This window comes from Sparus aurata, chromosome 15, assembly GCF_900880675.1.
Source record: "Sparus aurata chromosome 15, fSpaAur1.1, whole genome shotgun sequence".
Lineage (NCBI taxonomy): Eukaryota > Metazoa > Chordata > Actinopteri > Spariformes > Sparidae > Sparus > Sparus aurata.
The window spans coordinates 31,803,019-31,817,059 of NC_044201.1; the positions used below are offsets into that span (position 1 = coordinate 31,803,019).

Here is a 14,041-nt window from a genome sequence, read left to right on the forward strand (position 1 = left end):
CATGTGACCTGGACAATGCAGCAGTGGTCTACCGTCCTGTTCACTGATGAGTGTCGGGTCACCTTGCACAGAAATGATGGTCGTCAGCGTTGCTGGAGAAGGCGAGGTGAGCGATACGCCGAGGTCAACATGGTCCCCAGGGTTCCCTTTGGTGGAGGAGGTGCAACAGTCTGGGCAGGCATCACCAGTCAGCGCAAAACAGATTTGGTTATTGTAGATGGCTCAGTCACTGCACGTTCTTACCTCAGAGACATCATAGAACCCATCATCATCCCCCAATTCCGCCAGCACACCCCAACTTTCTGTTCATGGATGATAATGCTCCACCACATCGTGCCAGAATTGTCACAGCTCGACTTCAGGAAGTGGGAGTGCCTCATATGGTATGGCCAGCAATGTCCCCTGACCTGAACCCCATAGAGCACGTCTGGGACCAGCTGAAGCAGAGACTGGATGATCGTACCCCACCCCCACGTGACCTTGCAGAACTGCGTGTAGCACTTGTGGAGGAGTGGAACGCATTGCCTCAGAACAACATCATGAGGCTAGTGAGGAGCAAGAGACGTCGCTGTCAAGCTGTCATTGCGGCAAATGGTGGAAACACCCGCTACTGACATTGTCAATTTTTGTTATTTGGGGCTATCCTTGTTATTGTCTAAATTTTTGGGGTAATAAATATTAAACTAATGAAAATGGTGTTTCTTCTCATTCATTATTAGTAATATCAAAGGGAACTTTTACTTATTTCATTAAAATCCAGACCATATAGGAAAAGCACTCATGTAAATAAGAATATCCCTAACTTATTGTGAGTAGTGTAAATACAGTCTAGCTTTTAATATTAAACTAGTTTATCAACCAAGTGTATTTATTTTCTAATAAACTAAAACATTGCATTATTTGAGTTTATATCTTGTGATTAGAACTTTATTCTGTGGTTGTATTAATTGGGACAACCTTGCATTAAATTAACCTGCAATTTCATTTACAAAGTGTTAATAAGCAAACTGCCTCTCTGTCAGTGTCCATCAGTGACATCTGGGCTCGATTTCCTTCGCCTACGTTGCAAGAACAACTGGTCTAGGAATCAAAACTTGTGTAGGGTTAGAAAAGATCATGATTTGTTTAAAATAAGAACGGTAGTTACAGATTCAGTTAAATATACACTTAACCCAGGGTGAGATTGGGGTTAAACTCAAACTGTAATATCTTTCTCTTTACCACCATTATTAAATATCCCCCAATATGTCTGAGGAAACAGCCATATGAATCTACCATGATTTGAACCAATCTTATTGTGATCTGTTGCATATTAATTAGGTAGAGTTAATGAGTTGTTGTGTTGGAACGCCGCCACAACCATAGCTCAACCACGGAGACGAAGAAACAAGGCACCCATAATCAAGCCCAGATGCAATTGATGGGTGTGGTGTTTGATTGACAGGTAGAGGCAGCTCTCTAATATACTGCAAGATGTGAAAACAAAAGATCTTCCCAGTTGAAATGACCACAGAATTAAGTTGTAATCACAATATATCAACTTGAATGATTTCAAAAATTAAATGCATTTAATCAGTGTTCTAGTTAAATGATGAGTTGCATTGTGTTTAATTTCCATTAAATAACAGCTCAAAAAGGTAAATATATTTAGTTGACTGTTGATTTTCGATTATATTATAAATAAAATATTATTTGCATTAAACTTCAGATATCTCCTTTGTAATAAAGAGGATATCGATCACTTGCACTGGTCTTTCTCTTCTGGGCTTCCATGCTGACTAAACTCCCTTTCTGCTGCTTCTCCTGTTTCTTCCACAGATGTACCTTCTCCTTCTAAAGCTCAGCCTCATCCTCTGATGCAATTCCCTACAGGCAAGTTCTCTCTGCTCACTGTGTTTACCCGTCCTCGTCATTTATCGCCTTTCACCACTACTTTAGTTCACTCTCCTGTTTGTCTTTTAAGTGGCAAAATAACCCTTTTGCATGTGAGAAGCTGTAGATTCCTGACATAGGATGCTTGCTGATTTTTAGAGTATCTCTGAAACATTAATTGTGATGTTTGACTTGGCTTGTGTTTGTTTTGCATTGTGACTCACATGTGATTGTATATAGAGTAGATTGACATGAATTTAACACGAGCACAGGAATAATGATTCTTCTCAGTGATTGACAGGCCTGAAATAATTTGGTGTTGATATTTTTGAAAAAGCTGTTTGAGAGGAATCATTATCTACCATCACTTAATGGTTTGTGTTTGTAAAACACTTTGGGCATGGTTTATTGGTGCCAGACCTGGGGCATAAGATTATTTTACCATCAAACCAGGGTGTTAGACCGACCACCAGACAACTGCCAAATCTCGACTGTGGAGGGTAGTCAGCTCTCCGCTTTTATGTCCTGTTTGATTAAAAAACAAAACACAACAAAAAAAACAGATGACTATTAAAAGCTATACAATTATAGATAATAATAATTAATAAAAATAATTCCTTTATTGACAAAAGGAAAAATTACCTTAACCTTTAAATTTGGACCTGTGACGTTCAGTTGTTGCACTACCAAACTTAGAGTCCGAATTTTGAGTTCACACTTTCTTGAAATGAAACTTAAGGCTCAGGGAGAATTTAGAGAAGCGGCATTGCTGCACTGACTGTAACTGGGTTAAAAGTCTGTTGAATCTCCGACCAATCAATTTCACAATGGACTGTGGTCACTTTAGTCAGGTGTGGGCTTTTGTACTTTTGACCACATCCAGCTGTGATGCAGAGTTGCATTAACGCATGGTCACACATGCACAAATGGCCAATGGTGGATCAACGGCGGTGCACATGGAACTCATAATCGACCAAGGTGGTTTAGGTGCTGGTTCGGATCCAAAACCTACTCCGGAACCATTTCTTAACATTTCAACAGCTGGAAAACCATAACACTTTGCTGGTCTAGAACAAAGAACCACTTGCATTGGGAACTGGGGATGGGGTTATCGGGATCAAGGACCAACTAAAAAAATGCTCATGACTGCCACTTTTTGAAAACCAGAGTTAGTGCAACATGTTTGGCAAATCCACGTGAGCACAAACAAAAGATTTTCACTATGGACGCAGCAGTGGAGCCGAGTCATGTTTGGATGCCACTGCAGGCATGCAAAGCCAGGAGTAACACTGTCGTGCCCATAGAAAGGCATACTGGTTCCTAAAAGGGTCGCAGGTTTAACCAGCACTTGTTTCCCTTTGGTTGAAAGGGTCTAAGTTTGTTTTCTTTAGTTGATTTATGGGGTCAAGAATTTGTTTGGACTTTATGTGGCTTTATTGATAGTTCAGCTGAAGATGAGGGGGAGTGACATGCAGCAAAGGGCCCCAGGCTGGGAGTTGAACCCGGGTCCGCAGCAGCAAGGACAAAGCCTCTGTACACCAGATTTTAATGTTTAAATTGGCCCCTCGTATAAAATGGAAAGGAATTCGGGTGAATATTGACCATTTTGAGTTTGTGTATGTGTGACCATGCCTTTACAGTGCAGTGGTTCTCAGCCCTGATTTAAGAGACCTTGAAAGAAACAAATCTTGCAGTATTACAAACAAGTTCATCATCAGCCTGATGTGTTTCAGCCTTAGGCCTCTATCACATCATGGTTGACTCTAAAGCTCACCCTTACCCTAACAGGGAATCGCCTTTCCGTCCTTTTAATACTGGGTTCTGGCAAACCCTTTGTAGAATAAATATAACTATCCAATCATGTACCAATCTTAGTGTGAGCTGTCTACCTGCCACAGCCAACCTTTCAGCAGGACTGGCCTGGTCTGGTCCTAATGGTTCTCCCCAGATGTGGTTGGCACTGTAAGGAATGGAGTATGTCTTTGATATGTGCTGTATTGCATTCTCCCTCCTCCCTCTCTACTCAAGCACTTGGGCAGAAGGGTGATTCCCCTGCTCCCATCTCTCCTCTCTCCCCTCTTCACTCCCCTGACTCTCTGGAGGAGCTCTCTCTGACCGAGAGTCCCAACCAGCCCCCTACTTCAGGATCTGCGGCACCCTTGGGCTCCTTCTCCACTGAACCCCCCACTACTCATTCCAAGGATATGCCTTGGATGGGTGAAGAGGGTGACACTGGACCAGGCCATAGTAAGAATAAAGAAGACCTTCTAGATCCGTTAGCTGGTCCCTACCTGAGTTTAGGGAAAGACCCAGGGCCTCATAATCCTTGCGAAGACAGTGGAGTTTCCTTTTCACCTGAGGAGAAGCTGGTTAGCTCAGACAGGTCCTCCACTGGCCCTTCCCCAGTGAACCCCCAGATGAAGGTCCCTGAGTCTCACCTTGCCTCCTCTAACCCAACAGAGCACTGGGATTCACCATTCCTATCATCTCAAGGCAACGCCAAGGTCTCCATGGATAACTTCTCCGAGGACACAGCTCCCATTAGTTCCTCCAGGTATGAGCAAGACATGCACGGCAACCAGTCAGATGAAGATGATGACCTGATGGATGAGGTGAAGAAGAATAAAAACCCTTTTGAAGGCTATTCCCCACTGGCAGACAGTGGCTACTCCCATTTTGGAGACTCCAAGTCCGACAGCAGGGCCTCAAAAATGTCAGAGAGCCCGACTCCAGATCTGGTCCAGTATGGTCAAACTGGAGAATCCCAGGATGCCCCTCCATCTTTCTTGGACGAGGGGAAAATATTTGAGACAAGCAAGATGGCTGCTGACTCGCTCATGCAGTCAGTGAGTCAGTTCTCATCTGGCCTGAAAGACGATGATGAAGAGGAAGAGGAGGATTCTACTCTGCCACCCTCGCTTCCAGACATCCTGAAGTCTTCTCCACTCAACCCTGACAAAATCGACTCCGGCTCCTCAGAGGGAAGCCCGGAGGAGCAGAGTCCCATTCTTGAACGCAGGATGATGGAGTCGCCCAACCCTCCAATCAATTTATCCGCCAACAACCCATTTGCCTTTGATGCTAAAGTGTCCCTGCTGAAGGAGATGACTGAGGAGATGGAAGTGAGAGCGGCCGACAAAGCAAAAGTTGAAGACGACAAAAGCTTTGGCGCATTTGATCTTGTGAAAGAGGCAGAGGAAACCACCCCTACTAAGGTAAAAGAAGAGGAACCTGTTAAGATCGAGCAGAAAGATTGGTTTTCAAGCCTTGATTCTCCCAAAATGACCGAAAAGTTTGAGCCACTTGACTTCCAGAGCAAAAAAACCCCCGCTGAGGACTCTGATTCGGAGTCACCAACAGCAGACTCCCTGTCTCCAGTCCTGGAAGCCATGGCCAAGAACCCCGCCAGCTTCCAGGTAGAAACTGAGAAGAAGGACCTGATGATGGAGGTAGAGGAGGCAGAGGTGGCTGAGGAGGTCTCTGAGCATGAAGTCTCCTCTGAGGAGTTTGAGTTCATTGAGCGACCACCCAGGGGCGTCATTGATGAGTTTCTTGAGGCTCTGGATACGTCCAAGTTTGCCTCCTCCAACCCCCCAGAGATCCCCATGGATGATGATCTGAGCTTTCAGCAAAAGGATGTCGCTCCAGTTTCTGCTACTTCTCTGACAAACCTACCAACCCCCAAAATTGAGGAGGAGGCTCCGAGTCAGAGCTCTTACCGCATCCTCACCCAGGCCTCCCCCCAGAAGAGCAAGGCCGAGCTTGAGAAGCTCAACATTCAGCAGCCCCCACCCCAGGTTCCACTCACCCATCCCCCCGTCCACCAACCAGAGGAGACGGTGGCCAAGAAGAGCGTGGAGGGCGGCAAACTGTTTAAGATGCCAAACGTGAACATAAGAGCAGGTAAAATAAACCAGTCCCAGCATGGAAACCACCCCCCCCCATCCTCCTCAGTTTTCAATGGCACTTCAATGTTCATCGGCATAATTTTCATCTTCACTCTTTTGTTCTCCTCAGTTATTTTCTACCAACCAACCAACCAGCTTCCAGTATTTACTCTAGATACCATCACTTTCTCCTTAGTGTCACCTTTCCTTTCTTGCATTGTCCCGTTTTGCATTTCCTTTGAAAATTAACCCTTGCATTTTGTAACATCTAGTTTAATGTGTGGTTATGTGTTTCATTGTGGTTGCTTTTACTGGGTTTTGTGCATTTCTGTCTCATCATAATAATCTCATATTTTTAATCATTTTAAGATGTGGTAAGTAAAATGTAATTTTTAATTTATGTTCTGTTGAAAAATGAGCTCCTTTTACTGTCTTCTTAAAATATACACAATGAGCAGAAATGAGAGGTCGTTTGATACATACAGATTGATAATCATCTTTAAACCATCTAAAAAAAAAAACACTCTTATAGCTGTTTCTTTTTGCCCTCTGAGCATTTTGGATTACTTTGGCCATCTGGTTTTAGCCTCTCTCTGCTCTGGAAATAACTTGAAACCAATCTGAAACCCAACATCACCTTTATAGACTCCAATGCCCACTCACAACTACATACACACTACATTCACAACCAACCACACCCACTTGCTGACTCAATAAGCTGCCACTCTGATTTATGATGAGTTTTACAATCTCTCCCACACCCTGTAATGCACGGTTGCAGATTTAATGTACCTAAGGCTAAATACTGAACATCATGTAGAGATAACATCTGAGCCGAATATGTAAAGTTGTCATGACAGAGTGTGGAACGTTTAACCCCCAACCACTCTAAACAGTTAGCCAGAAAGTTCCTGTGGTTTTAACTTGGTTTGATATAAAACATCACTGATTAAGTCTTCTATAAGATCAGGTAGACATTATGCACTGGTCTGTTTGATCATAGTACAAAAGAAAATGTAAAACCTAGTCAAAGTTGTTTTTTAGGAAGGTAAATGCTGGAAAAATTGGTCAATCGATAGGAAATTGATAGTTTTTGATCAGTTGATGTGTTACAGAACAAAAATAGTAATTGGCTGCGGGTTAGGGTTTTCCCGTTTGAGGAATGGCTGTATTTCTCTGCATTTATATCAAAGTAACCTGAATATCTGAGTGTTTTGGTCAGAAAAAGTAGACATTCGAGGACGACATGTTTAGCTTTCAGAACTTCAGTACTTTTTGTCAGTGATTTGTGTCTGGGCTGGTAAATTTTTAATAATGGATCATTTATGCAATTGATAATGAGCCCACTTGATAATGATGCTAAACTACGTCTTTAACTGGATATTCAATGAAGGGGTATCTAATATCCAAGGCCAATTGAAATCCCTTTCTTTCTGATCTGTATGCTCGAGCGTTTGTTTTTGGTCTTCATAGTCACCTGAGACAAATGTCTGAGGATAAAACTCTGATGTAATGAAATCTGTATCTGATATTTTATCAGGCAGACGAGAGCTGCCTCCTTCAGGGCTTTTACAAAGTGACGAATTACCACTGAGGCTCTGCCGAATCTCTGAAGACAACACCGCATAATCTTCATCTGAATGGATGACTTAGTTTTATTTCAACTGATATCGAACTGTGAATACACACACACTTAGATGAATGCCTAGACACAGACAGATGGACAGACGGACACACACACAGCAGACAGGTACTATGTTACTAGAGCAGTAGGACTTTACTCTTGTGTGTTGGAGGGATCTCGTGTTAATTAAAGCTTCCTCCTCCCCTTATTTCTCCTCCTCCCTGCATTGCGACACTGGCAGGCCCACAAAGGGTTCTCCGACCTAGAAACCACTCAGCAAATGTTCTTCATTATGCAACTTGAGGTGCAGAGCTGAACATAAATCAGCCTCACTGATCGTCCCGTTACACTTCAGCCCTTCTCCCCACAGAGACTCTGCATTAGCGCCGCAACCAAGGCTCGCCTTGTCTCCACCTTTTATTTGTCCACACTGAACCAAGCAGCGGTGGCGTAGAGTCACACCCGAGTGTCAGTTCATACAGCACGCAGATGCTGCAGAACCAAAAGAACATGACAGAACACATCATGATATTGAGATCTGTGTGGTTTCCAACATTTGTCGACCTGCTAAGCTCAACATGTATCAGCCAATTGCTCATAATCACATGGATTCAGTTATAATGTGTTGTGGTTGAAATCCTGACCCACCAAACATCCTGGAAAGTGACAAAATATAGTCACTCATGTTTAGAGTGGTAGAAATATGAAAAAAGCCCAACATGATGCATGACTTAAAATCTCATGAGAATTTTTCCTTGATAAATGAGGGATTGATCTTCATCGAGCCCATGATGAATTTTTAGGTGAAGTGTTTGAGCAATCATAAACACTTCTAAAACATGCCTACAGTAAATATTATTTGACACCATCAATTATTACCCAATCAATGTGCAGTTCATATCATGATAATGAAGTTTGATATTGCGTCACATTTATTTTGTAAAGGAAAACATAATGACATACATGCGCAGTTTAATCATGATGACGTGGGTTACATCAGCAGTGAAGAAGTTATTCAGAACCTCAGATGAAGGTCAAGGGTCACTTTGTACAGACTTTGTACTTCCTGCTATGTAACTCTCTTTCACCACTCAAGTTCACCATTTCATGAACTTCACATTTGTGTCTAGCAGAACAGAGAACGATAAGAGAGCCAGAATATCGCCACTAGTAGTTACACTGTCCTGAACCTGAAACATCATCAACTCACTGCTTACTAAAATCCTGAATATCGGTGCTTGACTGAAACTTGCTGAGCTCTGATTTCTTGAACTGATCTTGTTTTTAATCTCAATTCTTCTCCTGGTCTTGTTTACAGACCTAAATGGGATCAATGTTGATATAAAAGTATGTAGTCTGTTTCAGATAAAGTTGTTTATCCAGAGTTTCTCTTTCTACACGGACATCTGAAGGTGTGTGTTTTTTCTTGTAGTTCAGTGAGTTTTGAGGAGTGGGGTCTTTGAACAAGAGAGGAGGTAAAGGGGTTTATAAAGTCAATCTGTTGCCCTCTAGTGGAAGCAGACAGACATGACCACTCCCATGAAGGGCAGACAGACTCAGACCATCGAACCCCTTATGTATACACACCTTATACACAGTCATGTTTCTGTGTCACAGCAGCTCATAAGACGGATAATATCATGCTGTAAAACAACACCAGCTTTAGTCAGATATCTGACTAACCCTCAAACTGAACATTCCTGCTCTTTAACATGTAAACTCCCAGTCTTGGCAGCTGGTGGAAAAACAGCTGAAGGCAAGAAAACAGTTATTGTTTTCTAATCTTGTTTAAACTCCTTGTTGGCAGCAGTGAAGGTGACAGGAAGTTTGAATAAGTTCAGCAGTTTATTGTGGTTAGAGTAATCTATATGAAAGAATTTTGGGATGAGCAATTATTCAGCTGAAACAGGTATCCAGTATAGATCATGTACTTTAAAACAGCATGAGTTTCTAATAATATTTGTATTATAATAGTGATGAAGAAAAACCCTTGTTGTGTAGCTGACTGAAGTTTATTCTTCAAGTTGATAAGATACAGAACTTGTTCTGTAAAGGTTGTCTGACTCTTGTCATCACAATCTTTGATCTGAAGTTCAGTTCTGAGGCTGTGTGTGAATAATTTCCTAATAAATGTATCTAATAAATAAATCTAAATTTAGCAACTTAAATGAACAACCTCCTGTTAGTCCCTCTCACTTCCTGTTCTGACTGCAGATACAGACACAGATAATTGAATTGGTTGAACTGATGCAGATGATGTACTCGCTCATCCATAAAAATATATATATAGGTATAGATGTATCATAAAACCTAATATTTTGCATCAGTGGAGTAGAAAGTAGAATCAGTAGAAATATGCTCTTCCTTCATTACAAACCAAATATGTCAACTAATGTTTTCTCAAGACAAGTAGCTGTACAAGAACAGAATAAGAGTCAATATAAGAAAATATTGTGATTGTTCGTTAATTAGGGTATACCCTGACTTGAAGACAAAATCAGATGCAATATTTTTGACCAAGTAACGTCAATATTTTACATTTAAATTTGGGACATTTATCAGACACTGTGATTCATACATTCACACACTGATGGTGGCGGCTGCCATGCAAGAACATCAGGAGCAGTCTGGGGTTCAGTATCGTGCCCCAGGACACGTTCAGACCAGGGGAATCTAACCAGCGACCTCCTGATAACAAGATGCTGGCTCTACTCTTGAGCCACAGCTGCCCCAATATTGATATTGTGACAGTATTCTAGGAGTGACTATTGATACTTTTTTGATCAACAGTCATAATGAGGATAAAATGACCAAGTGGATAAAAACAAGTATTGGATCAAGTAGAACAGTCTGGTAATTTCAGAGAATGACACGGTACTGCAATGAGCCTTCAAAACCAGGAAAAGACAACACTGATGTCCTATCATGATATAATATCCATATTACCAAGACCTAATCAATAACTGATCTGATAAATCCAACACTCGGTTAATTGACAGATTTATATCACCATAAACCAATATCTGTGGATTTGGGACACTTGAAGGTGTCACCTTTATATAAATCATTATATAATAATTCTTCAGATTAATGAATAATGGCAATAATTGTTGCAGCCATAAATAAGAGACCAGGAATCTGAGCGGATATTTAATGCCAGTTTGTGATGGTGTAGAAATCCTTTATGAGATGTCTAGTTTGTTGTTGAAGTGCAGCACTTTTATCTCTCTGTGGATGGTCTTTAATTTATTTTACCTGCTTTAGTCACAAACTGTGCAGGTTTATCTTCCCACAGAGATCTGCAGCCGCTGTATTTACTGTAGCTGGCCGGATCAACTGAATCACTTCCAAACGTTCTTCAGCTTCGTCTCTGCTTCATCAGCAGGTTTGACAAAGCAGAAAGAGGAGGGAGGGAGGGATGACGAAGGGAAAGCAGGATGAGATAAAACATGAGGGGGAAAAAGGGGAAGCTGGAGGGAGAGAGGGAGGAGGGAGAGACGGAGAGAGGGAGAGACGGAGAGAGGGAGGAGGGAGAGAGGGAGAGACGCTTATAGTTGCTGCGTCAGAGGGTTGGCAGCAGACAGTCAGCTGACAGCTCATTCGCTCGCTGCAGTCGTCTCCCCCAGAGGAAGCCTTACTCGGGTTCTTCCCTCCCTCCCTCCCTCTCTCTTTCTTTCTTCCTCCTCCTCCTCTTCCTCCTGCAGCCGGACACACACACACACACATTTACTCACATTTACATTGAGTGCCTGTGCTCCGTCTTCTCCGTGTGGAATGTGTGTTTGCTGACCGGACGACATGGAGAACAACTCTGTGGACAAACAGGAGAGCGAGACTGCAGCGAAGCCCTGGAGAGAGCAGGGTATACCTCCACCTTTCTGTACACCTCCACCTTTCTGTCTTTGTCTTCAGCTGCTTTCACAGTTAGTCGCAGGCTGGTGTTGTCAACGTCCAGAGCACTGAAGCTGTTCACTGCTGCCAGCTTGTTCTTCAGTGAATTGGCTCTTCTTTTAGCCAGGCTGTAGGAAAGACAGATTTGACATTGATGCTTAAACAGACTTACTAATAATGTGTGAATTGACGCTACAGCACAGCTCACACAAGCTTGGAAACTTTGATAAGAAAAATGTCTGGACTGCTGAATATTTGCATTTTAATTTTGTGTGGCAGCCATAAAAGCATCTTTAGTTGTAGCCTCTTGAGGGGAAGTTAAAGTTTAATGAGGTTGGTTTTTTGTGTGTTTCATATCGCTTTCTTCATGTGTGACAGACTTTTTCTTGGTGACTTAAGTCCTCTGATGTTTTCTCACCTGTGTATGGGACTGATGCTCTGAGTCCTCTCAGGTAGACTGCAGAGTGCAGATTTTTCTGGACCGTCTTGTGCAGCTCTCGTCCTTGGGTGACTGCAGCAGCTACAAGGAGGACCTTTGGACAGTCACCCACTATGAGCAAAGGTAGACAGTAGAGAGAAGGAGGAGGGAGTTCAGAGTAGACTGACGTTAGCTGGCAGTGTGATGATAGGCCAATGTGTTGGGGATATGCTAATGAGCTGGAGCAGAGTCAGGTCACTCTTACTTTGTGTGTGACAGACACTGACATGTTTGGATATTTAGCTTGAATGAATGCGGCTTCAGAGACTCGAAGATCGTTTTGTGTTTAATGTTTTCAAGTAGAAAATGGAGAATCGGTCACGCTTGAATCAGCTGACGTGTCATATGAGCTAAGAAAGTAAATGTGTCATTAATAGTTGCTTCATTGTTGGGCTTTCCATCAACAGAAAATAGATTTGCAACTTTTTAAGTTAGTCCTTGAAGTAGGGCTGTCATGATTTCAGAGTTTTTGGCCAAATAATTCACAATTTTATCACTGTCTTTGGGGATTTGAAAAAGAAAATGCAAGGAATGATCTAGCTGTGACTTTGTTTAATGTGTGTTTTCGTATGAGAATAAATAAACCTGGACAAAATAAGAGTGTAGATTCTGTAACTCTGAAGAACATGTACAGAAAGAAGAATTACTATCAACTCCTCAATTATAAGTGAGAAGGCAACCAGATGAAGTAAAAAACAAAAGATGCCGAACATCTTCACTGGATTAATCAGACAATATTAAGCAATGTGTTTTCTTAACACAATATTTAATCTTTCATTATCACAGTAATGGTGAATGTTTGACTTCCTAATCTGCTTCAAGCTTCATTAAATGGAAGATTTGTGGTTAATCTTGTCAAAAGTCACAGCAAGCTGAATACAAGTATGTAAAGACGAGCTCTGGGATGTGGAAGTTGTAATGTGCATTTCTCGCCACATTCTGGCATTTGTTAGTACAAAGTAGTTTGTCTTTCATGCCTCATTCATCTGTGATGTTTTGGATTTACAGTAAATGAAGCATTTTAGGATAATGAACAAAAGTTCACTACAAGTTTCAGACGTCCAGAGAGCGTTCATCAGAGCCATCAGTGTAAAACCCCCAAGATAAGCAGTTTACAGTGACAAGACTTTAACCTGTATTCAATGTGATAATTAAAGACAGAAGCAGCAAATCTTCACAGTGGAGAAGCTTGTGTTGCTAATGTTCTGCCAAAATGGCCACCGTCATTTGGTCAGTGGTCAAACATGCAGATGGGAATCGGCCCCTTATTTCAATTTAGACTTAGCTGTAGTGTTTAATCTTATGATCTTCATGAGTCCTGCTGTCATTGCATCATCTGAGGTCAGAGTGCTGCTGTTGCTTCTCATCTCAACGTGTGTGTGTGTGTGTGTGTGTGTGTGTGTGTGTGTGTGTGTGTGTGTGTGTGTGTGTGTGTGTGTGTGTGTGTGTGTGTGTGTGTGTGTGTGTGTGTGTGTGTGTGTGTGTGTGTGTGTGTGTGTGTGTGTGTGAGAGAGAGATCTCAGAGTGTCAGACCAGCTCTGTTCATCAAGCCGGTGACGAGAGAGAACCATGAAGCAGCAGAACGTGTAAAGAAGCTGCTGTGTCTCTAACACCACGAGACCGAGTCGCACAATGACGAAGCAGTACTTGCTGTGTGTGTGAGAGACAGCAGTGAAAAACTGGGCGTTATGTTGCGAACAGCGCTGTGCGTCTTTCAGTTTATCCTCAGGAATGAGGAACGTCGTCATGTTTTTGACCTCTCACACATTTTTTGCCGATAGTGACTCATCATCCTCGTCCACACTGAGGTCATCATTACTTGTTAATACCTCAGCTCTCTATAAAGTGTCCTGCCTCTAATGAAGACTGTCCTGTAAGCCTATAGCAGCATATTTTCTATTCAGTGTCTTTTTGTAACGGAGATTTACAGTTAGTTTATACCCTAATGGGACATGTATAGTTGAAGCACGTCTCTACTTCCTGTACTCTGAATCTGTCCTGAACTTTACCACTCAGTGATATATGCAGTCTATGTTTTAGCCCATTGAGAACAAATTAGATTACTAATGACTAAAGATGAACGAGATTAGTTGAGTGATATTTATCCAAGAAGAATATATTTTCTCAAATAATTGATTTTTCCAGCTTATGGATTTGTTTATATTTGTCTTGCATAAAAGTTAACTGAATATTATTTGTGTGGGACAAAAAACCTCACTGAAAAATAAAGACTAATTGATAATGTGCATAACGCTCAAGGTAGGAAGCTTGAACAACCCTGACAGTTTA

The 14,041-nt window shown here is 42.0% G+C and overlaps 1 protein-coding gene across 12 annotated transcripts in view; it reads left to right on the top strand.

The window, feature by feature from the left end:
• Positions 1–14,041, top strand: part of rtn4a (reticulon 4a) — a 45,418-nt gene that overhangs the window by 11,796 nt on the left and 19,581 nt on the right. For 3 of the 12 annotated variants that reach the window (XM_030442517.1, XM_030442518.1, XM_030442521.1), the window contains 2 exons: positions 1,819–1,872; positions 3,901–5,775. The exons of 2 other annotated variants lie outside the window; for them this stretch is intronic. In XM_030442517.1, coding sequence (XP_030298377.1) covers positions 1,819–1,872; positions 3,901–5,775 — 1,929 coding nt within the window. Of the gene's footprint in view, positions 1–1,818; positions 1,873–3,900; positions 5,776–10,948; positions 11,246–14,041 lie in introns of those variants that run through there. 7 more of the 12 variants (XM_030442519.1, XM_030442520.1, XM_030442522.1 and 4 more) reach the window with 3 other exon arrangements.